This window comes from Streptopelia decaocto (genome assembly GCF_964273445.1).
Source record: "Streptopelia decaocto genome assembly, chromosome: 21".
Classification (NCBI taxonomy): Eukaryota; Metazoa; Chordata; class Aves; order Columbiformes; family Columbidae; genus Streptopelia; species Streptopelia decaocto.
This window is the reverse complement of record NC_138676.1, coordinates 7,083,043-7,108,143: the sequence shown is the minus strand read 5'-3', so window position 1 is coordinate 7,108,143 and position 25,101 is coordinate 7,083,043. Positions and strand designations below refer to the sequence as shown.

Here is a 25,101-nt window from a genome sequence, read left to right as displayed (position 1 = left end):
GGGTGGGGAAGGGATGTCATGGGCCTTCTGGTAGATGTACTGACCACTCAGAGTAGCAGTTCAGGAGTCTCAGTGACTTGTTTAAGCATGAGAGCTCATTTTCATTTTATCCTTTCCTGCACCCCCCACCCCTTGGGAGAGGAAACTGAAAAGACAGGCTCAGGAAAGCTCCTTATCTGTCTGCTAATCCTTGCATTGATCTCCTCCTTGAGGCATCCACTTGGAAAAATCCAGGGGGTCATCTGGATGTGTGAGCAGCCCTGACCCACACAGCACCCTCTCCACAGCAGAAGCACTTTTCCTGCCCAATAGGGTTCGCTCCTTCCACCCACATCTTCTCTCCTCAGTGTTTTTGGGCTCTCCCGGGCAGGCTGAGTGCTGACCCTGGCAGGCAGCAGAGTCCCTGCCCGGCACAGCCCTGGGGTGCAGGGACCCTGCTCTGCAGGACAGCCCTGGGCACCCCTGGGTGCTCACCCGGCTTCACAGCTGTTCAACATGGCCTGACAAGAGCCCCGTCCTTACAGACCCCACAAGCTGTGCCTGTGCCAGTTTCAGGAGATGCCTCCAGGAGATACAGCTGCACTGCCCTGCACCAGAGACTTACCATGGCAAGGGCTGCAAAGGTTTCTCCTCCAGTGAGCTCTCAGTCATCCTCCCAGTCCTTACCACCTTTAATCTCTCTCTGCCTCGCTCGTCTCCTGAGATCCCCAGGCAGAGCCCTCAGCCCTGCTGCGTGTGCAGAGGAGCTGCTCCTGGGCAGAGCTGTCTCTCTGCAGCGCTGCCGCTGCCATGAGCTCCCTGTGTCCCAGGAGCCCAGCCCAGCTCAGCAGCACAGGAGCAGCACAAGGCGCTTTAATGACCCCTCTGGTGGGTTTGGTGCTGAGTCCATGGACCTCAGACCCTGGAGGGAGGTGATGAAACCTCTCAAGAAGTCAAAGTCAGATTCAAACTCCAAAGTTTCTTGTAATGTTAATGGCTCCCACTGAGGGACACAACTGAGAAACAATATCGAGGTTCAGTTAGAGAAGAAAACTGGAGGTCAGGAAGAGCACAGTAAAGGTGGCTCTGATGCTGACTAAACCTGGTTGTGTTTCATTAATCAAAAGGCCAAGCTCTGACCCCCAGCCCTGGGAAATCAGATCCTGTCCCTCCCACGTTGCCCAGAGCCCTTCCTGGGACAGTGTGATGTAGGGCTGTGCAAGGCCAAGGGCAGGACTATGGTCCCACTCCTCCCAGGTTCCTGGCTGGGGACAAGGAGGCTGAGATCTCTCCATCCTCCCCAGCTGGTCATTGAAGCACAAAGCCTTGGGCTGATGCAGACTCCCTCTGCTGACCTGCTCCACCACAGCGCTGCCCTTCCATCACATTCCTTTCTGCTCATGTGCATCCTCGACCTCACCAGCTGCACTTTGGGCCATTATTTCTTTCTCAAGCTCTTTCCCGCTATCCAGAAAACCTCCACCAGCTCTGAAACCGCCCTTCAAGCGCTCTCAGGCTACTCCTGCACTGCTGCAGCCTCCCCAGCGCTGCTGGGCCAAAGCAGCCCAGGTCCCTCAGCACCCCACACCATGTGCACAAGGTGCTGAACCTGCCTTGGCACAGCCCTGCACTCTCCAGTTCCTCCCTGCTGCTCCAAACTGGGAAGTCGCACAATGGCACACACCCGTGTGTGTGGGTCACACCAGTGCTGAACCGAATGGGATGAGAACTGCAGGTGTCTGGGTCCCCACGCTCCTCCTCATGCAGCCCCGTGTGCATCTGCCTTGTTCATGGTGAGCGTGCACCACGGGCTGGTGTGGGGACCTTGTAGTGTCCAGGCCCTTCTACTCAGGGTCACTGCTCAGCGTGTCAGGTCCTGCTCTGTCCTGATGGAAGAGGTTATTGTCCCACCCGGATACAGCACTGCTCATTTCTCTATGTACAAATTAGAGACCTTTCTGTTGGGTGAATCCCAGATTTTCTCAAGGTCTGGACCTTCCTTTGACTGAAGCTCCATTTGCTCAGCTGTTAATATTTGCATGCAGATTGTTTATCCTGATGGGTTGTCTCTCCCAACATAACAGTATGAGGAGTTATAGGATACTATAAGTACCATCTCCTGTAGAAACAGTAGGGTCTTGAGGCTCTGCTGCTCATAATACCGGAGATCTGGATTTAGAGAGCAAGTTTCCGTTCATGTGGGAGAGCAGCAGGAATGCGTGGAGCTCTGCCTGGGGACAGACAATGTCAGCTGAACGTTGAGGAGTCAGCATGAGAGGACAGAACAACATGGGCAATGTTGTGGTGACTGGACATCAGCTACAGACTCACTGGTGAGGAAGAGGAATGAGATGAGGCCTCCTTCAGACAAATGAAAGAAGCCTCATGTTTCCAGGGCCGTGTCCTCATGGCAGACCTGAGATATCCCAATATCTGCAAGGTACCAGCCATCCAGGAGGGTTTGGAGCTCATTGACAACATCTTCCTGACATCGGTGACTGAGGAGTCAGTGGGGTGAGGTGGCCTGTGGGACTTCACACTTACAAACCAGAAAGAGTTGGTCAGGATGGAACAGTCAGGGATGGGAAAGTGGAGCTGAGGCTCCTGGGAGATGAGAACAAGGCCAAGAGCAGGATTTCAGGAGAGCATGATTTGGCCTGGTGAGGGACCTGCTTGGGTCCTATGGGATATGACCTTGGTGTCTGCAGTGCTTTTCTCTCCCATTTCCTCCCTCCTCTCTCCCACCTGCTGTTGTGCAGTGTTTTTTACCCTTTCTCAAATACAATATCCCAGAGGTGCTGCCAACATCACTGATGGCTCAGGTTTGGCAAGGAGTGGGTCCATCTTGGAGCAGCTGAAATCGGCTCTGTCTGACATTGGTCCAACTCCTGTTGTCTTCTCAGATCGGTGACAACTGTAGCACAGCCACACTCTCCCCGTTCCAAGACTTTGCCATGTAAACCCAGTACAGGGTGACAATGTGTTGGGTGTTTGTCGAGGGTTAAGATTGCGGGGTGACAATAAAACCCTGGCAGATGTATTGTTAACCTGCTCTCCCTCCCCCCCAGTTCCCCCGTTTTGCCCCTCCCTCTCCCCCCTTCCCACTAAGGACAGGCGATCGGGAGGGAAAGAAGAACGAAGAGAAGAGAGTTGGAAAAATTAAAGATGTTTTACTAATGCTACTAATAAGAATAGAGAAAATAATACAAAATATACAAAACCAATCTTGAAAGTCTCAGCAACTGCAGAGCCGGCCACCAAAGTCCTGGATTAGACTCTGCAGCCAACCGGAGCTGGATTCAGTCTCTCACTAGGCCTCAGTTCTCAGGGACGACCAGCCAGATCCTCTCCTAAGGTCGGCCATAAGGAAAAAGGGAAGAGATCCTCGTGGTCTCCCACTTTTATATGAAGTATTCACGTGAATGGAATGTTATACACAGTTGGTCAGTTTCTTGGTCACTTGTTTCTCGTCGCCCCTCTCGCGAGATGTCCATCCATGCTTATCAATATGTTTGCATTCCATTGCTAGGTTTACCAAAACATGTGTCTGGTTCTCCAGGAAAATGCAGTTAATATGAAGGCTTTAGCTGACAGGCAAAATTCACTGAAAGAGAAACTTGTTTTTTAGCAAAACCAGGACATTCCACCCCTTATAATATGCCATTTACTGAATACTTAAACCTTATCAAAACAATCTATCAACACAATCTAATTAATCACTACTACTATATATATACACAGGAGTAATTAATCAGTGGACCATCCTTTAAAAAGTTCATTAAGTTAATTTTGTCACGACAGTCTCCCAGGGCAGGAAAAATGGTACAAGTGCATCTCATGACCACTGTTTGTGGGTTAAAGACATCAACTTCGAGGAATTTGTCAGGCGCCACTCGAAGAAGCTAGCTCTGGTTTCATCATCACTGTTTTGATCTGAAAAACACTTATTAAACACTGTTAGTACGGCAATTCACATCATGCAGTTCAGTATTGAATATTTTCACCCAAACTCAAATCCCCTTGAGGTACACACCGAACTTCTCCATCCTTAAGCATCACCCACCAGGTGCTGCCAGGTCCCTGGGCAAAAACAATCCCACGAATGGGCTTGCCTTTGCTTGAGGCAGGAGTAACCCAGACTGCCTTTCCTAACATGTTTTTCATGTGTACTACAGGGACTTTATCTCCTTCTACAGTCCGTAGAATTTCTGATTGGGCAGGCCCGGCTCGATTGGTTGATCCCCTGGTGTTGACCAACCAAGTGGCTTTTGCTAAATGTGAATCCCAGTTTTTAAAGGTTCCACCACCAAGTGCCTTTAGTGTAGTTTTTAGCAAACCATTGTACCTTTCAATTTTCCCAGAGGCTGGTGCATGATATGGAATATGATATACCCACTCAATACCATGTTCTTTGGCCCAATTGTCTATAAGACTGTTTTTGAAATGAGTACCATTGTCTGATTCAATTCTTTCTGGCGTACCGTGTCGCCAAAGGACTTGCTTTTCAAGGCCCAAGATAGTATTTCGGGCTGTAGCATGAGGTACGGCATATGTTTCCAACCATCCAGTGGTTGCTTCCACCATTGTAAGTACATAACGCTTACCTTGACGTGTTTGTGGAAGTGTAATATAATCAATCTGCCAAGCTTCTCCATACTTATACTTTAACCATCGCCCCCCATACCATACAGGCTTTAACCGTTTCGCTTGTTTGATTTCAGCGCAAGTTTCACATTCATGAATAACCTGTGAAATAGTGTCTATAGTTAAATCCACCCCTCGATCACGAGCCCATTTATATGTTCCATCTCTACCTTGATGCCCTGAAGCATCATGGGCCCACCGAGCTAGGAAAAGTTCACCTTTATGTTGCCAGTCCAAGTCCACCTCAGCTACTTTAATCTTAGCAGCTTGATCTGCTTGTTGGTTGTTTAGATGTTCCTCAGTGGCTCGACTTTTAGGCACATGAGCATCTACATGCCGAACTTTCACAGGCAGGCTCTCTTGGTCACTTGTTTCTCGTCGCCCCTCTCGCGAGATGTCCATCCATGCTTATCAATATGTTTGCATTCCATTGCTAGGTTTACCAAAACATGTGTCTGGTTCTCCAGGAAAATGCAGTTAATATGAAGGCTTTAGCTGACAGGCAAAATTCACTGAAAGAGAAACTTGTTTTTTAGCAAAACCAGGACAGTGTTACAAACTACTTGACCATGGAGAAGAAATGATCCTCTGTCAGTAAGCTGAGGAAGTCACCAGTGAATGAGCAGGTTCCTATGGGGAACTGTAATTTCCCTGACATTCACTGGCCAGCAAAGCGGCAGGTGCCAACCGTCCAAAGGATCTTGGGCCAACTGCTTAACATGGCTGCCTGTTGGGCCAACACGGGTGATGTTTTCCAGGTCTGGAACTGGGAAAGAAGGAAGAGCTGGTGAGGGATGCGAACATCAGTGTCCACCTTGACTGTCGTGACCAGGACACAGTGGTGTCCCAGGCACCAGAGGGGAGGGAGGAAGGCCAGCAGCAGAGCACAGGCTGGTGGGCTCCAGAGGAGAAGACTTGGACATATTGGACTATGGTAGCCAATAAACATGGTGATTGGAAGTAGGTCTGAAGGGTGAAGGAGCTCAGGAAATCTGATCAGCCTTACAGGACAGACTGCTCCAAGCACAAGAATGATCTCTCCAAGTACCCATGAACAGAAGCATTTATCTCGTGAGGCTGCTCCTCTGCACTGATGGAGCTCCAGGGCAAAAAGGCAGCACACAGGAGGTGGGAGCAGGGGAAGCTGCAAAGGAGGAATTGAGAAACCTTGTCCATGGATGTGGAGATGATGACAAAGCTGCCCTGGACTTGATCCCTGCAGGGCAGCAAGATCCCTGAGGGCAGCAAGATGAGCTGATATAGCTTCATCTGCAGTAAAAGAATAGACAGGGTGAACGCGGGCCTGCTGCTGAATTTCCTATTACTAGAATCAGACAGGACTGGGGTTCTTCATGGCTTCTTTGCCTCCATCTTCACCAGCAAGGTCTCCTGGGACTTGTTTCCTGAAGGCAGGAGACTGGAGAACACCCAGCAGTGGATGGGGCTCAAGTCAGGGGTGACCTGAGCAAACTCAGACACCGTTACAGAACAGGAGATGGGTCATTTGACCAGCTCCCTGAACACAAGTATCACTGTGCTGTGCCACCTGAGATTGCCAGGAACACCCACCTCTTGGTCCAGAGGAGTGTGACTCCTCTTGAGGTGTCCTGGCCTGTCTCCTTACTCACAAGCTGATTCAGGCACCCCCTTTTGTGACATGTTCAGTCTTTATCAGGAGCCGCTCCACATCAATATGAATTGAAGGCTGCTGATGCCACCTGTTCTGGAAAGGGAGGGAAGGGCGAGCAGGGAAGAAAATAGAAGAAATTTGGCTTAACTGCTATTTGTTATGGAAATGCTCTCTGTTTGGCTATTCCTGAAATCTCCCTAGTCATCCACACCAGACTTAAAGCCTTTAGGAAAATGATGCACAGAACCTGGCATATAAGAGCATTTTAGCTGTTAATGAGCCCTCTGGTGCCATGATCCTGAACTGCAGCTACTGAAAGAATGAACAAACCTCTAATGAAGTGAAAGGCAGAAGCAAACCACAAGTTTCTGCCATGTCAGCCCTTGATGCTTGTTCATCACCAGAATGGCTGAGCCCTGACCTCTGGGACCTGGTAGATTTTTCTCCAATGTTTTCCAAGGCTTTTCCTGTGGTCAGTGTGAGGGTTTTGTGATTTGGGGGTGGTGTTTATGTCAAGTCCTGTTGCTTTAGCTGCAAGGCTCAGGTTTAATGTGGAGTTGGAAATGCCTGTGAATTCCTCATATCTCATCCAGCTTCTTTCATACACCTGGCAATGGTCACCAGTCTCCTCTATGTCCCAGTCCCACAGTTGCTTGAATCCCCTATTTGCATCCATACCCATCACTCCAGGAGGTTCATGGATCCACCAGGCTCATGGATGATTCCTGAGGACCATCCAAGTGTGGGCAGTGTAAGAGAGGAGCAGAGCAGGGTCAGCTCATGGGCCATGACTGAGCACAGCCACCCCAGCAGCAGCCGTTCCCCATCTCCCAGGCACAGCCATGCCCACAGCATGCAAATGGCACTGCCATACATGATTAGCCCAAGAGAGGCCTTTCTTCCTTCCATATTCCCAGGAAGATCTTCCTCCTGCTCCTCCTCCACCTGCAGACGTCAACTGCTTTCCATTTCTGGACTCAGACATGGCTGGAAGGGTTCACTGAAGCCATCAGCCATCTCATTGCTTCTCCCTGACATGCCCTGACCCTCTCCCACACCTACAATGGCCAATCACGGCTGCTCAGGGACTCCTGCTCTTCAGAAGAGGCCTCGAGCTTCTTGGTTCTTCCTGGTGCTTATTATAAACTCCCTCGCTCTCTCCAGAGTTCACGGTGAGCTTTCTTGTCCATAATAGCCCTTTATGACCATGTCTTACTAAATGGTTGTGTTTGTATGATCATTTGTGCAGAAAGGGCAGTCACAGGACAGCACCCAATATGCCAAAACTGATGCCAGTGAAATGCCGTAAAGCCCTGATGAGTTCCCCTGTGTCTGTGTCTCTCCTGGAAGGAGTCTGTCCCAATAAGAGGATCCAGCTCCTGCCACTCTCTGCAGAGGCACATGAGCAGTGTCCATCACCTGGGGACACAAAGGGTGACAACTGCCACACCACCCATCATCTGAACCACTTAGATGTGTGCTTGTGGATGGGGTATGGAGCCTTATAGTGCAAATACCTATTTAATTGTCATTGCCAGAGGGTCTACCACTGATGCAGTGTACTATTTTACAGGTATTTAAATATAAACATGTTAAACATTTTTTTTTTCTTTAAAAACTGTCATTCCTAGACAAATTACATGAACACTTGAAGGATTATTCATGCCTTTTAACATGATTATCCACAGAAGTCCACCTTCTTTGCATCTCAGGAAATGGGATCCAGAGTCCAAGGGCAGGATGGTTTGGGCTCTGTCCTGGGATCTGGAAACTGAAATGTGCTCCCATCTCCCAGCCCCCTGCCCTCCTCAGTGAGGGTGTGAGACATTCTGCAGCGAGGGCTGAACTCACAGCCATGACCAGTATCTTATGTCCAACTGCAGCCAGTGCTGTCCTGCCAGCTCAGGATTGGAGCTTCCATTGCTGGAGGTGTTTAAAAGATGTGGAGATGTGGCACTTTGGGACATGGTTTAGTGGTGTACTTGGGAGTGTTAGATTTACGGTTTGACTCCATGTTCTTAAGGGTCTTTTCCAGCCTAAATGGTTCTATGATGCTATGGTTCTATGATTTTGGTTGAAACCATTTCAATCCCATCACCTCCAGCTTCCCTCAGAGGCAGCTGTTGTGTGGCTGTCCTGGCTCTCCAGGCAGGTTGGACACTGGTTTGGTGCCTGCATTGGGAGTTTTCCCCTTCCTGGGGTAAGAGGCTGTTGAGCAGAGACAGTTGTAGAGATTTGGGTCACAGGGGTTTGCAGCAATCCTGTCAAACTCTGAGCAGGATGAGCTTTGGAGCCCAGGAAAAATGGAGATGGGCTGAAGGATGTTTGTGAACAGTGATGCTGTCACTAGTACACCTCTTGGACAGAATTAACACAAAACCATGCATCTTTCAAAACTTCTATCTTTTTTCCCCTGTTGTGAGGTGCTGTTGGCACAGGAGAACAGTTTCTTTTTGAGACAAAGGTGGCCAAAGAACAGATCCCAGGTCAGTGCAAAGGCCCAAAGGAAGCCAGAATCTTTATGTGTGTGCACTGACACACACTGTCACCTGCATTTCCAGTCTCTGCAGTCCCAACTGTGCAGCAGAGTCTGGAGTTCTGAGCTCCCTCACCTGTCCTGTGTGACACGTGTAAAATGGAACTACCCCAGTCCAATGGCTGGTTTTGATTCTCTTCACATCCTGAAGCACCACATGGGTCAGGAGACAAGCCAGGATACCCAACCAGGACTCTCATGCTCTGCTTTTAGAGTTCAGGTGTTCCCAGGAATCTCAGCAGACATGTCACGCTGATATCTGGGTGCAAGGAGCTGGTCAAGTGTCGTGTCTCCATTTCTGTAACAGTGACTTTGATGCCTGGCTGCGGTGCAGACTCTGTACATGGATGTTGACACCTCTTGAACAACCTGCTATGAAAGGATTAGCAAGATGGGCTGTTCATTTTGTAAGGGTATAAGGACAGCGAAAAAGACCCAGGGTGGGGACATATGAAAAGGGATGCACAAGATGTGGTCAGGGTTGTTTGGGGGCACTTGTAAAGCAGCTCTGGACCCTCTGTGAATTATTCCTGTGCTCAGGGAGAACCTGAGAGCTTTTTCTAAATTTAAAACATTAAGGGGATGAAAAGACAGTGTCATTCAGGATCCAAGGGAGCTCAGGAGGTGTCCTGACGAACCTCCTGCTCACAGCAGGGTCAGACCAGATTGCTCAGGGCTTTATCCAAACACATCTTGGTCACTTTCTGGGACAGAGTGGGTGCGCACTCCTGGGAAACAGCTTCCAGTGGTGGACTGTCCTCATGACTGGAAAGTTTCTCCCTTTCTACAGCACCTTTCCAAGCCCAACCATCCAGATGGCTTTTTACCCATCTACTTACTCACTGACACAGACCATAATATCCCACCTTGGACACAAGAATATTGCGGGAGATGGTGCTGAATGCCTTGCTGACCTCCAGGTGACAGACCACCACTGCTCTGCCCACGTCCACAACCCTGTCCTTTCCTCACAGAAAGCAAAGAGGATGAACAGGCACAACCTGCCCTGGGTAAACCCCGTCACCTTCTCTTCCACACACCCAGAAATGGGGTCCCAGTGGACATGCTCTGGGGCACAGCCCTTAGTTCCCCTGCTCACCCATTGGCCATTTTGAAAAGTGCACACACTGTGTGAGAGCTGCCAGTGGTCAGGGAGTCCCCCCAGTCTCCATGAGCTTTCCAAGGTGGTGGAGAGTGGCCTCACTGTGACATCGTCCTGCTGTCCCAGCTCCTGGGATGCTGCTCTGCTGTCCCATAGACTGGAGAGGATTGTGTTAGTTCCAGTGACCCCTGACTTGATCCCCATCCACTGCTGTATGTTCTGCAGCTTCCCCTGGTGAAGATGGAGGACAGGAGGACACAGGGATTCTCACCTCTTTCTCTTATTAAATTCAACAGAAGCTACAAAGTGTCTTTGTTTGTCCTTTAACTGTTCCTGCAGTAGTAACAGCTCATTATGGGGCCCCTGAATTGCCTTACAGGTCTGGACTGAGTTTTGATCTGGACTGTTGCTGTGCTTGGAGGCTGCTGTCCTTGCAGACCAGATGAACTCACTCCTGCCACCCTGCCTGGCAGTTCATTCCATCCGTGTCACAGCTCTGTCTGCAGCACTGACAGCTCCAGCTCCCCCAGTCAGGTCCCTGCTGAGGACATTGCCTCACATCTGGGCTGAGCCACCCCAGCTGTGGCGCCAGCCCAGCTCTGACCTGCCACAAGAAACCTGGTACCAAGTGTCCAAGAGCCCATGTGTGCAAAGGCTTTGAATCAGAGCACAGACATGACATGGCCAAAGATTGATGAATGTCTCTCTAGACACAGGAGTATAAAACCAGAATAAAATGCCTGAACTCATTCAACTTAAGATATTCCTTCCCCGGCTTGGAGGAATTAGGTTCTTTGCTGTAATATTGCTGGTGTCCCGTCTAATGATGGGACAAGAAAAGTTGATTCTCATACTAATTCTTTGTTTAATACAAAGAAGACAATGATGTGTCTCTGTAGAGCAGACACAACTAACATTACTGATTACTTCAGGTTGTTTCAAAGGATGTGCCCCTGGAGCCCCAGGGACACCTGGAGGAGCCCAGAGGGGACAGAGAAAGGGACATCATGGGCTGCTCCTGTGCTGCTGAGCTGGGCTGGGCTCCTGGGACACAGGGAGCTCATGGCAGCGGCAGCGCTGCAGAGAGACAGCTCTGCCCAGGAGCAGCTCCTCTGCACACGCAGCAGGGCTGAGGGCTCTGCCTGCAGCACCGAGGGCACAGGAGACAGGCACAGAGAGGGGAAAGGCAATGTAGTGGATTAGTTTTTGAGAGCTCATTGAGAGACCAGTCTTCACAGTCCTTAGACGGTATGTTTCTGCATGTAGGACAAAGCAGCTGCATTTGCTGGCAGAATCTCCTAAAGCTGGTACATGACACAGTTCGCAGGATCTGTCAGGTCTCTCTCACAGTATCTCTGTTGTAGAGAAGAACACACTTCAGACCAGCGCTTCCCTGCTGCACCGTCAATGGGAAAGGGCATGATGGCACCTTCCGCTGAGGGTGACTGCAGGGGGAGCACCCAGGGGTGCCCAGGGCTGTCCTGCAGAGCAGGGTCCCTGCACCCCAGGGCTGTGCTGGGCAGGGACTCTGCCGCCTGCCAGGGTCAGCGCTCAGCCTGCCCGGGAGATCCCATGGCAACACTGAGGGGAGAAGCTGTGGGGGGAAGGAGCGGCCCCCGGCAGGGCAGGGTCCTTCTGCTGCTGGGATCTCCGTGGGTCAGGCTGCTCACAGCTCCAGCTCATTCCAGAATATTGATAAGAGGAGGTTTCAAGGAGAAGAAGAAGACAAAGAGTACTGCAAAGATAAGGAACCTCCCTGAGTCTGTGTTTTCAGTCTCTTACTCTGGGAAATGGGTGGGGATTAAGGCCGTTCTTAATTTTATACAAATACTTGAGACACATGAACTGCAGTAGGTCTTCAAGAGAATCCTGGCATGCCTTGGCTCTCCTCTGCCTATGCAGAACCAGCATCACCTTGGCTGGACACCTTACACTTAGTCTGTCCTGTCCTGTTTTCCAGCCTGCAGACAGGAAGATGCCCCCAGGCAGTGCCCTGTGAACAGGCAGGATCTGTAGGGCCAGGGGGAGGGCACAGAGGGTGGGATGGTCTGTGAGCACTGACAGGGAACAGACATGGACAGGGAAACACCTCCCAGGGGAGAATCTCCAGGCAGCAGGGAAATGATCAGAAATGAGAGGAAACCAAACCCAGAATGGTTATGGGAGGGAGAACAGAGAAAAGTCCCTGTGACCCCCTGCAGGTCAGATCCCTCCTGTGAGCAGCCCCCTGGCCTCCTGTCCCACCCAGCAAAGCCTCTGCCCTCAGGGCCGGGGGCTCCAAGGCATGAAGCAGCTCCTGTGCAGCCAGAGCTCCAGTTCCTCTGCAGAGCACAGGGGCTGAGAGCAGCTGCCCGGCAGTGTTGGTGTCTGGGAGGTGGCTGCACAGCTGGGGAAGGGTGACGCTGTCTGAGTGCCCGGCTGCCTCTGCCCTGGCCTCTCTCACACCCACCCTCACCGCATTGTCCTTCTTGCTCCCCTGCTCTGGGTCACTGCTGTTGGGATCTTGTTCTTGCCGTCAGGCTCTCTGGGGATGGCAGTTTCAGCTGCAGAGTCACAGCCTGATCTTGTGGGTCCTTTCCTGCAGGTGTGTCCATGGGCACACGTGTCCCAGCTTTGCTCTGACCTGTGGACTGTGGGCAATGCAGTCTGTGGGGCTGGGGAATGAGCCGTGTGTGTCCTGGGCTGAATGTTGTGTGCTGAGACCTTGGAGAAGGGTGAGACATGTCATGGTCTGAGGTGGGTCCCTCTGCTCTCAGCAGTGCCTGGTGGCTTTTCAGGGTAACATGGGAGTGTGATCAGCCCCCATCTCAGAAAGGTGCCAGCCCAAGGCAGCTGGAGCAAGAGAGAGGGACAAAGCAGCTGCCCTCACTCTGCACTGACCCACAGGCACCCTCTGGTCTCACAGGACTCGCTCTGTTCTCCCTGAGTGCAGCAGAAATGCTGAGGGTTTCTGACACCCAACAACACTCCCCAGGGTGGGAGGGGAGAAGGAGCTGTAGAAACACCAAACCTCTCAAACTCAGTTTCTCAGGCCTGGGGGTACAGATGCTGACAGTCCCTTCTGCACCAGGAGCGGTTCCAGCTGACAAAGCTGAACCCCAGGACTGGCCCCTGCCCACCCGATCACACAGGGTCAGGCTGACTCCTCAGGAGCCCCTGGGCAGAGACCCTGCTCTTCATTGCACACTCCTCAAGCACCAACGAGGGCTCCAGCCAGGACGTTCTCCTGGAAAAAGAAAAGTGTCTCTGTGTGTGACAGGGTGGGAGGGTCTGTGGGAAATGGTTTTGATTATCCCCAGAGAAGTCTCATCTAAACCTTCACTGCCTTTTCCTCCTATGACAGGTCCTCATGCCCCCAGGCAGCAAATGTCCAACAGCAGCTCCATCACCCAGTTCCTCCTCCTGCCGTTCACAGACACACGGGAGCTGCAGCTCTTGCACTTCTGGCTCTTCCTGGGCATCTACCTGGCTGCCCTCCTGGGCAATGGCCTCATCATCACCACCATAGCCTGGGACCAGCACCTGCACACCCCCATGTACTTCTTCCTGCTCAACCTCGCTCTCCTTGACCTGGGCTCCATCTCAACCATTGTCCCCAAATCCATGGCCAACTCCCTCTGGGACATCAGGGCCATCTCATACTCAGGATGTGCTGCACAGCTCTTTTTTTTCTTTTTCTTTGCTACAGCAGAATATTGTCTCCTCACCATCATGTCGTACGACCGCTACGTTGCCATCTGCAAACCCCTGCACTACGGGACCCTCCTGGGCAGCAGAGCTTGTGTCCACATGGCAGCAGCTGCCTGGGCCACTGGGTTTCTCACTGCTCTGCTGCACACGGCCAATACATTTTCACTGCCCCTGTGCAAGGGCAATGCCCTGGGCCAGTTCTTCTGTGAAATCCCCCAGATCCTCAAGCTCTCCTGCTCACACTCCTACCTCAGGGAACTTGGGCTTCTTGTGGTTAGTGCCTGTTTAGTTTTCATGTGTTTTGTGTTCATTGTGGTGTCTTATGTGCAGATCTTGAGGGCCGTGCTGAGGATCCCCTCTGAGCAGGGACGGCACAAAGCCTTTTCCACCTGCCTCCCTCACCTGGCCGTGGTCTCCCTGTTTGTCAGCACTGTCATATTTGCCCACCTGAAGCCCCCCTCCATCTCCTCCCAATCCCTGGATCTGGTGGTGTCTGTTCTGTACTCTTTGATGCCTCCAGCAGTGAACCCCCTCATCTACAGCATGAGGAACCAGGAGCTCAAGGATGTTCTGTGGAAACTCATATCTTAGTGTTTTCTGAAGCAATAAACTGCTCATCTGCTTCTACATAGAAGTTGTAATGTAACTTGTTACAGGTCCAGCTTGTCATCTGTATTTTCTATTGTTGTTGGCATTTTTTATTCTGATATTTTTATTAGATTTAACACCATTGTACATCTGAACAGTGTGTGTGTGCGGGGCTGGCACACAGCACTGTCCTCTCACAGCCAGGCTCCTGCCAGAGACCTGCAGGACCAGCAGAGCAGGGGCTGGGCTGTGCCCCTGTGCACTGGACAACCCGTGGAAGGAGCCTCAGGTCAATCACCATGGACTGGCCCCTCACAGCCACCATTTCCAGCACTGGCCTCTCACCCCAGCTCAGAGTTCTTTGTCCCTCCATGGAATTACACTGAATGAGTAGGTGAGAGGTTCATGTTCGCATTGTACAGATGAGATGTGAGCATGCACATCATGTATGTGAGGTAAGATGAACGTGAGTCAGCGCAAACACCATCAGCTGTTCCTTGGGGTTCCATGAAGGCCTGTGAGACAGACAGTTTATTGAGGTCACATCATGTTGGGACTAATATCCCATAGGAAACCACCAGAATGCAGCACTGGGATGTGCTTCCTTGAACCAATGTCCACTCCTAATGATTAGGGACGTCAAAGAACATGGCGACGCACCACGGGGCTGAGGTGCCTCCCATCCTTTGGAAATAGGAACAGGAGGCCAGAGAGACACTGTGACTCCTGCCTCTGTGTGTAAATGGGAAAGTGTCTCATCCTGGTTATCTCAATGTGTTTTAAGAGTCCACAGGGCCAGCTCAGATGTGGATGTCTGACAGAACCCTGATATTTCTGTGTGTGACTCCAAAGAGAAACCCCAGTGGCACAGTGAGATTCATCTCAGCTCCCTTGGGCAGGCTCATTGCAAGTGTCCCTATTTGCTACCTCTCCTTTGCCATCCCCATCACATGCTGTTCTACACAGTCCTACACCTGCCCCTCTTTCCCTGTGGGAAATTGTGGATTGTGGTCTCAGAAGTGCCAGAGTGATCAGAGAGGTTCAGAGGTCCCTGAGAAAGGCAGACGTCAAACCCATCTTCAGGAATGGCAGGAAGGAGAACTGGGAGAATGACAGGATGCTCAGCCTACGTCTGTCCCCAGGAGGGTGATGGGCCACATTCTCCTGCAGGCATCTCCAGGCAGCAGAAGGACAAGGAAGGGATTGCTGAACCCAAATGGGCAGGGGAAAGAAAGGCATGTTGAGTACATGGAGTTTTGCAAGGCCCCAGACATGGTCTCCTGTGGTGCCTTAGAGCAGATTGGTGAGATCTGGGATGCAGATGTGGATGTTGTGGTGGGTGGGGAGTTGGCAGCATGACCAAACCCAAAAATCATCAGTGGTACAAAGTCCTGTGTTCAGCCAGTTTCTTGTGGCATCCCTCAGTGATGAGTACTGAGGCCAACACTGTTGAATGGCTTTATTCTGCCTCTTCATTATGTCATGGAGCACATTTTCAGCTCCTTTGTGGAGGATGCAAAGCTGGGCAGAGACCTAGAACAACCTCACCTGGTGCACCCTGCCTTGAGCAGGAGAGGGAGACAAGATGATGTTCAGGGCTCTCTTCACACCTGAGTTATTCTATGGTTCAAAGAATCTTTACATTGGAAAGGTGTTTGAAGACAGAAGACGTAGTCCTTACCAGTTAAAAGAATGAATCCTGCCTGCAATCGCAAACCTAAAACATGTAAATCCTCTCAGTCTTGGTCAGTCTGCTGCTCTAACAAAGATAAAAGTGATGTTTAAAACACCTAATCAGAACCTGCAAAGAATACTGTCCTTGCAGCGCAGACACTCTGGAGCCTGCACAATTAGCTGAGTCTTGTTTTAACATCTGTCCAAGACTGTTACATAAAGTGTCCTTTAGCTGAGCTTTGCTCCTTTTACGCTCATTATAATACTAAAACACACACCCCCAGGATGGGAGCCCCAGGCTCAGCCCGGGACCCTCTCTCAACAAGCATGTGTAGTGGTAAAATGATTATGTAACCAATATGCCAGTGAGTGAACACTTGGCTCTTTAGGACTGCCAGGAGGGTCTGAATTTAGGGATAAGATTTGTATATAATAGATGTTCCTTCTCTATCTGTTGTGCTGGTCTCATTCCAGCATCCAGACTTGCACAAATCTGGAATAAACAAGATCTCATCTCTGGGTGTGGGATTGGCTTTGCACTTCAGGTAGCGAATTCACCACAAGCAACCAGGAAGAAGGAAAACAATAAGAAATAAAAGAGGTAGGAGAGGACATAGAAAAGGTTTCAGCATTTCACATTCCTGTAAAGAATGCTTCTCCTCTCAGATCTTTAGCAGGAAATAGATTTGATCAGTTGGGTAAAACAAGCATAGTTTTATCTAGTCAGGTTATAGCCCATAAGGAGGGGGATGGATGGCTGTGGGATTATGATGGCAGTTGAGTCTCTGAAACTCAAAATTGAGTGGAAAGACTTTCGCTGTGAAGGAGACAGTGGAGTCAGTTCTGTGTCTGGAGGTGACAGCCCAGCAGCAGGGACATGGCTGGGAAAGAACCTCTGCCCAAGGGCCCACAGGTCTTACCCAGGAAGAGAGACGAGTTGTCATGTCCATCCCACCTGAGAACATGACGGGACATCGGCAGGGACATGGTCGTGTCTGTCAGAGAAGCTGAAAGACCAGCAGCACTCATGGGATTTAGAAGATCATGGCGAGGTGACTTCTCTCTGGTCAAGTAAAAGACCACAAGAAGCCTAATGGTTTGGGTTCCCGGCATGAAGGGCAGTTTATGAGATGGTTGAGTAGCAGAAAAAAAGCAAGAAAGAGGAAAAATGTCACAAAGTGACTTGGAAGATGGAGACTGGATATGAGGATGACGATATGTCACTGGAAGGGCAGTGCTGTGGTGCAAGAGGTGACCCAGAGGGAGCTGGATCAGCCCATGGTTTGTGTTCCAAAGACCAGCCAGTGAGGGTGCAGACACAGCAGTGAAGGTGCAGAAATGCTGGGGTGAGAGCAGGTGGGGAAGTGAGATGGGTGTCTGCAGGCTGCAGGGAAAGAGGGGCAGGGGTAGGGCCGTGTAGAACAGCCTGCGGTGGAGATGGCAAAGGGCGCTGTAAGGCTGGAAGGGACCCACAGAACCCAGGAAGCTGTTGTCCCAGTGTTGTCCTTCCCTGGGCCTTGCACACCCACATCCCACGGTCCCAGGAAGAGCCCTGAGCCGTGTGTGAGGGACAGGATCCCGCTTCCCATTGCCTGGAGCTCATGGCTCCTCCTTTCTGCTTCAGAAAGCAAACCAAGGGGTTTCTGAGGATCAGAGCTGAAGAAAAGACTCAAAGGAGACCTTATGGTGGCTACAGCTTCCTCACAAGGGGAGAAAGAAAGGAAGGTACTGATCTCTTCTCTCTGGTTACCAATGATAGAACCCAAGGGAATGGCAGGAAGATGTGCCAGGGGAGTGTCAGTGGGACATGACGAAAAGGTTCTTCCCCCAGAGGTGCTGGACACTGAACAGGCTCCCCAGGGAGGTGTCACGGCCCCAACCCGACAGTGTTCAAGAAGAGACTGGACAACATCCTCAGACACACAGGGTGACCTGTGGGGTGTCCTGTGCAGGGACAGGAGTTGGACTCCATGATCCTTGTGGGTCCTTCCAACTCATGACATTCTAAGATTCTATGAAACACTAGGTCAAAAGTCCATGTTTTCATTGTGCAGATGAGTTGTAAACATACACGTCATGTGCCTGTCCATAGTGTGTATGTGGTGAGATGAACCCAAGTGAGCACAAATGCTGTCAGCTATTCCTTGGGCTGCCATAAAAATCAGTGGGACAGAGATGGTGTTCAGGGGTCTCTTCCAACCTGCGTTATTGTAGGATTCCATGAATCTTTGCCTTGGAGAGCTCTTTCATGTCAGAATAAACAGGAAGAAGAAAAAAAATCAGAGGCAGAAGCAGAGATATAAAATGCCCCAGAGTAAATACAGCAGCTCCTCTGAGGAACGTTTCTCCACTCAAACCCTTGATAGGAAATCTATTGGATACATTTGATGAAAGCAGCTCAGTTTGATCTGCTCACACACTGGACCACAAGGAGGGCGATGGTGGGTACGATGTCATGTGGTCACTTGTGTCTCAGGAACTCATAGTCCAGTAGGAACCAATGGCTGTGGAGGGGACTGTGAGGTCACTTCTGCCTCTGCAGGGGATTGGCCAGCAGCAGGAACATGGCTGGGAAAGGACTGTGAGGTCACACACACCAGACGAGCAATCGGGCCCCATCAGCATGGCTGGATGAAAGGCACGTCCTGCTTGAGCAGCCTGATCTCCTTCTGTGACAAGGTGACCGGCTGAGCAGATGAGGGAAAGTCTGACGTGGGGAGTGAATGCGCCACACGGGCTGTGGGTGTTGTGTCCTTAGACTGCAGTAAAGCCTTTGACACCGTATCCCACAGCATCTCCTGGAGAAGCTGCAGCTCGTGGCATGGATGGTGTATCTGCGATGGAGGGCTGGACCAAAAGAATTGTGGTTAACAGAGCCAAATCCAGTTGGCGTCCGGTCACAAGTGATGTCCCCAGGGCTCAGTATTTGACTCAGTTCTATTTAAGCTTTATCAATGATGTGGATGAGGGGATCGAGTGCACCCTCGGTATGTTTGCAGATGACACCAGGTTGGATGGGAGTGTTGATCTGCTGGAGGGTGGGAAGGCCATGCAGGGGGATCTGGACCCGCTGGATCATTGGGCTGAGGCCATTTGTATGAGGTTTGACCAGACCAAGTGCCAGGTCCTGCACTTGGGTCACAACACCCCCAGGCTCAGGGAAGAGTGGCTGGAAAATTGCCTGGTGGAAAGGGATCAGGGGGTGTTGATCGACAGCAGCTGAACATGAGCCTGTGTGTGCCCAGGTGGCCAAAAGGGCCACCAGCATCCTGGCTGGTATCAGGAATGGTGTGGCCAGCAGGACTAGCGTGATTGTGCCACTGTTCTCAGTGCTGATGAGGTTGCATCTTGAATCCTGTGTTCAGGTTTGCGCCCTTCATCATAAGAAGGACATTGAGGCACCAGAGAGAGTGCAGAGAAGGGAAGGGAGCGGGTGAGATTCTGGAGCACAAGTGTGATGAGGAGCAGGTGAGGGAACTGGTGGGTTCAGCCTGGAGAACAGGAGGCTGAGGGGAGACCTTCTCGCTGTCCACAACTGCCTGAAAGGAGGTTGAACATGGAGGGGGTTGGTCTCTTCTCCCAAGTAGCAAGTGATAGGACAAGAGGAAATGGCCCCAAGTTGTGCCAGGGGAGGTTTAGATTGAATATTAGGAAAACAATTCTTCCTGGAAAGGGCTGTCAGGCATTGGAACAGGCAGCTCAGGGCAGTGGTGGAGTCACCATTCCTGCAGGGGTTTATAAGATGTTTAGACGAGGTTCTTAGGGACACGGTTCAGTGCTAGATTTAGGTTGTGGTTGGACTCAATGGTACTGAGGGTCTCTTCCAACTGAAATAATTCTATGATTCTCTATTATCAAATGGAATATTTTTCTATCACATCTTGTAAGTGCTCTTCACACACCTGCCTCTTCACCTACAGTCCTGAAACTTATCTAATTAGATGCACAAGTGTTGAATACTAATTGCAAATGATGAAAGCACCATCGCTCTATCAGTCTGGTCTGATACCTGCCCGTCCCAGGCAAACACCTCAGGTACACTGGGGTTTCTCGAGGTTTGCCCTGGGTGCTTATAGTGAGACCATGGAGCTCAGCCCAAAAACTTGAGAATTCTCCCTAAAGCTTAAAAACCAAACCAACAACAACAAAAAGAACAAAAAAACCCACCCTCTTTTTTTCATCAGATGAAATAATTCAATATTTCCAATAAAATGTCTGCGGAATTTCTATCCTGCCAAAATACGAATTTTCAGAACGTGTATGGACTGTGGGAGATGAAACGTTGGCCTTTCCCTGTGCTTGCAGTGCCAGAACTCTGTCTATCACTACGTGTATTTCATCCCCTGGACATCCAGGAGTTTCCACCTGTCCTTCCCCAGCTCACCGTGTCTGAACTCATCTCTTCAGAAGCCTGGCTGGACATTTGCACTTTCCATCGCTCCCCAGAGGTTCTTCACCTCTCATTCTTGGCTCATTCAGAGCTCTCAGCTCTCACTCTGCTTTGAGCTTTAGGCAGGTAAAGTCTTTCAGCAGTTGCTCTTGTACTCCCTACAGGCAACTCTTCAATTATGGCAATGGACCTCGCTGGAAACTACATAATTTAACCACAGAACTGAGAAACATCATTAAGCTCTATTGTGTTTTCTTTTTTTTTATCCTTTTTTTTTCTGTTTCCTCTAATTAAAAATTCCCCGGTGCCTGTTTACATTCAGTTCTCTAAGGAAACATGAAGCAATTCCTGCGAAGAAGCTGTAACAATCAGTGCAAACTTCAGTGCAGAATCTGATGTAAAGAAATGTGCTGTAAATCCCAGGGGCCAGTGAGCAGAACAGGGAGTTTGGGGAGCTGGTTATAGATTTCCTGCTGACAATCTGAGCAGAGAAATGTTCTTCACAGAACTGCTCTGTTTATTTGAACCCTTTTAGGTCTCCTCCTCTGCCTGTATTTTTATTTTCTTGTTCCTCCATGTCGGGGGTCAAGACCCTGGCATGGGTCCGGGCCTACGGCGACGGAGGAAGAAATGTCATCAATTCAATGTGAATTATAGACATGCTTCCCTTATTGACATGAGCCACTGGCTTTTATAACAATTCTATTAATTATGCCTACTTGTCAAACACCGGTTTGATAGCATACGTAATGAGCACATCCCAACATACATAATGAATCCATCCCCTCGAGTCCATCCCCTTCTGTGGCCCCCCCTGGTATGTGAGTTCCCTCGTTATCTCGGAGCTGCCTCCTGGTACTTGTTTATCCAGGCCTTTCTCAGGAGCTGCCTCCTGAGACTGTGAGACTTGTTTGTGCAGGCCTTTCCCAGGCAATACCTTCTCACCCACCCTTGCTCAGCTCATGCTAACTGAGGCCTACTCATGCTAACTAGAAGAGATCCTCTCCGTAGAGAGGGTCTCATGCCCTTTCTCTCTTGGCCATTCTCCAACATCTCCCCCCTTTTTCTTTTAGGATGAGCAGAGTTTTCTCTTAATACAAGATAAGGCACAACTTAAACACAAAAGCCCTATAACTGCAATAATCACAATAGCTAACAGACTTTGCAAAAGGTCTTTGACCCATCCTCCCAGTCCCAGCCAGTTCGTCAAACCTTCTAGGCCGAAAAACCCCATATCCTTTTGAATCTTTTGGGAGTGGTCCATAAGTCATTGAATTTCCTTATGGATTGAAATCTATTTATCTTTTAGATCCATACAGCAGAGACCATCACATCCTTCACACCCATGTCCTTGAGCCAATTACAAAAGTCTGTCGCAGCTCTACTCTACCGTGTGGCATGTCTTACAGAATCTACATCTAACAAAAGTCCACTTAAAGCCTTTGAAGTTCTGTTAGTTTGCTTAACTAGCCAACATCCTAACTTTCTAAAATATTTAAAGCTGTAGCTGTGCCAACACCAGATACAAGCGATCCTAAAACCCTTAGCCTTAGCCCCCAAAAATCTACATTATCATCACATTTTGACTTATATGCATGCAAAAGGTGTCTTTCTCATCTTGCTCTTCTGTGATCTATTATCATAGAAACATTGGGTGTTAAGAGAGTCAATAGTCCCAAAATACACAGTCCTCCAACAGCATTAGAAGGCATTCCCGGTTAGGCTCTATCTTCACAGATCAAGAATACACCATACAGTCTGTCCCACACTATCAATGACATCCCTCGGATTCTTCTGCGAGGCATTACACCATCGAGTTACACTTCTATAATCACCAAGGGTAGCATTAATATTTGCAGTCTTATCCATCCATGCTTTAGCATATTGTCCTGGCACTTTTCACAAACCAGCTGTATACAAACATCCATGGGCACAGATCCCAGCAATTCCAGTTCCTGTGGTTCAATGTCTGTTTCCAGGAGACAGTTAATCCAAAGTGCCATGTTGGTATTATTACAGTTTGTTGCAATGCCTTTATGCCGACCACTATTTTGAAACAGTTGTGTGATGCTGCTGTAGTCATCAAGGGCGATGCCAACCAAGCATGTGTGGAACGGTTCTTCTGGAGACATCATAGTTAGGCATATAGAGTCCTGGTCAGTCACGTTGGCTAAAGTAATCCACATGTTAGTCCTTGTCTGTGCAGGCATTCAAAACACAGTAGCTGGAACACAGGTTTCACGTTTCGTGCCAGCAACCATTGCGGCCCTTGATCTGTAAAGACACAAGCACAACCTCTCCCCCAGGTTATCAATTGATGTGGCCTTTTTCATTGACTGCTGATTTGACCATAACTAATGTAGGTTCTTTCTGATTTAGCATGGTTTTGGGTCACACTTGCAAAGTATTTCATCACATACAATGCTTTTGATAATTGGTTTTGTGATGTTTTCCCTACTTCTCCCCACTTTTTCTTTTAAGAAGGAACAAAACTAAAACAAAAGCACAGTGCAGAATCAGATACGTGCGTTGGATTTTGACTACGTACTCAGAATCACAAATCAAATTCAGTGGTTCCTCCTTAAAAAGCTCTAAGTAATTTAAAGCTGTGCCAAGTTCTGTTAATTGGGTTGAGCCTTCAATAATTTTTACAGAATGATGTCAATTGTTATCTTCACACCTCCCAGAATCATCAACAAAAACTTTGCAAGTATGTAAGATCAGACCAAATACAAGTATGACCTATGACCTGATGTTAAAGACTTTCAGGTTCTGCAGCAATTTACATTTTACATGCATGCCAAAAGCTGTGCTGTTAAGAAAACCAGGTAGTGCAATTTATAAAGACATAGATCACAAACTAAAGAAATCAGAATTACATTTCACAAATGGTACATATGGCCTATTAAGACTTAAAGTCATTTCCTGCATTTTCTTGATCAGAGTGACAATTGGCATATAACAGTGAGTATATCAGTGTGCTAGCAGTCTCATCATACTGTCCCACAATAGCCACAGGTTGTTTCTAGGTGGTAGCTAGAAATAGACAAATCTGCAAGTCCAATTGAATGCAGTCAGCCTGTAAGGTTGTCATAAATTCATTCCTCAAAGTTCCTAACTCCATTTTGGCTGTCATAGTTATTGGATATTGCTTTCCCTTACCAGATCGAAGTCCTGTTTCAGATTTCTCAGCGTAGTATTTGCTTTATCGAAACATTGGCTGTTAATACTAGTGGAAATACAGCATTCGAAATTTCCTTGGAGATTTCTCACTTGCAGCAAGCAGATCTGCATCGTCCCAGCAGCTTCTTGTAGGCCATGCAACTAAACAGAATTCTCAGAAAACGTTATTGGAGCTTACAATTTACTTAACAAATCTTAACCTAAGAGAGGTATAGGACTTTCTGGCAACTATAAGTATTTATGTATTAAAACTTTGTTCCAAATTTGACATTCCATTTGTCTCAAAAAACAGCCTTTCTTTCGTTTTCTCCCATAACCTCAAACTGCACCCTCGGACTGCTCCATTCAGTATTACATCGCCATAGTGGGGGGAGAGAACCCCCCCCTTTTCACTGCTTCAAAAGCAGGCAGCCAGGTTTTTCCATTTTTGTTTTTCTTTCTCTTCGTGCTGCAGTTTAGAGATAACCAAGGTCACGCAGCTGGCATAATGGCTGGTACCATTTTTTTTTTTTTTTTTTTTTTTTTTTTTTGCGGAGTTTAACACTTTACACTAACACTTTAACACTAAGCAAGTACTCTAATGTGTAAGGATGCAATCCTAAGGTGAAGCAAGGTGGAATTTTAGCAATGGAACCGGTTCCCATTATAAATATGCAAATTAAAATACTGAGCTCAGACGTGAAAACCAAATACCAAGGCCAAATATGCAGATAGATCACAGTCACACTAATTTAAGACAATAGCTCAATTTTTTGCATTGCACCTTTGGACCGCTCACTGCTCAGGCAGGTGGAGGTACCTCTGGGTCTCCCTGACAAAACAGGTCAGCGGCGCCGGAGCCCATTAGTACTCGCCCCCCCGCCATCGTAATGAGCTGAACCGGGCAAGGCCTTCCTTTTTGCTTTGTTTTGTTTTCAGTGTCTCATCTGGTGCGCTATAACTGTTATTCCAAAACCTGGATTCTTTACTTGATGTGCATATGAAAAAGCCAAATTTAGTGTACCGAGATGAGAGACAGCCTGTCACAGAGTTGCGCAAGTCTGGATATTGGAATAAGGCTAGTACGCTAGAGAGAAAAACAACAGCTACTACACGCAGAATTTTTACGATCACATTCATATAGCAATGAACCAAATCACTCATGATCTTCCGAACCATCACAAAATGCACATTTTGAGTCAACGGATTCTCACGATTTAACAGAGTACGAACTTATCATACCATATAGCACAGACCTACCAAAATTGCAACATACTTAAACAGATACCCTCAAAGAAAACAGGTTAATGAGGAGAGAATCTTGCAGACTTTAACAAGTTTGCTGTGACCTGTGTGTTATCAGTCAACGCTCTCAGCTGTCTGAAATGATTTAACGATCTCTTGTAGGGATTCATTTTGTCCTGCTCTGCTGGCCTCAAAAACAACATTAATTGCAACAAGATTCTATCCTCCGGACACTTTTCCCAATCATTTAACTTATACAGCAACAAACACCGATGTCAACATTTAACAAGATCTTCCTTCCTCACAATTCCGAATGTTTTCCAAGCCTTAAAACACCTTCCAACACTGATCTTCTAGGAACACAACTGAAAGCAACTATTCCTGACCCCATCTTGCAAGTAAAACCTTGAAAAGAGGGAGGGAGGGAAGGGGGGGGAAGGGAGGGGGAACGCACATTCCTG

The 25,101-nt window shown here is 48.9% G+C and overlaps 1 protein-coding gene across 1 annotated transcript; it reads left to right on the top strand.

Moving 5' to 3' along the window:
- Positions 1-13,257: 13,257 nt before the first annotated feature.
- Positions 13,258-14,172, top strand: LOC309448730 (olfactory receptor 14J1-like; the record flags this gene model as incomplete). The annotated part of the gene is made up of 1 exon (XM_082070453.1): positions 13,258-14,172. One exon carries the CDS (start codon positions 13,258-13,260, stop codon positions 14,170-14,172), a length of 915 nt encoding a protein of 304 aa, XP_081926579.1.
- Positions 14,173-25,101: the final 10,929 nt, after the last annotated feature.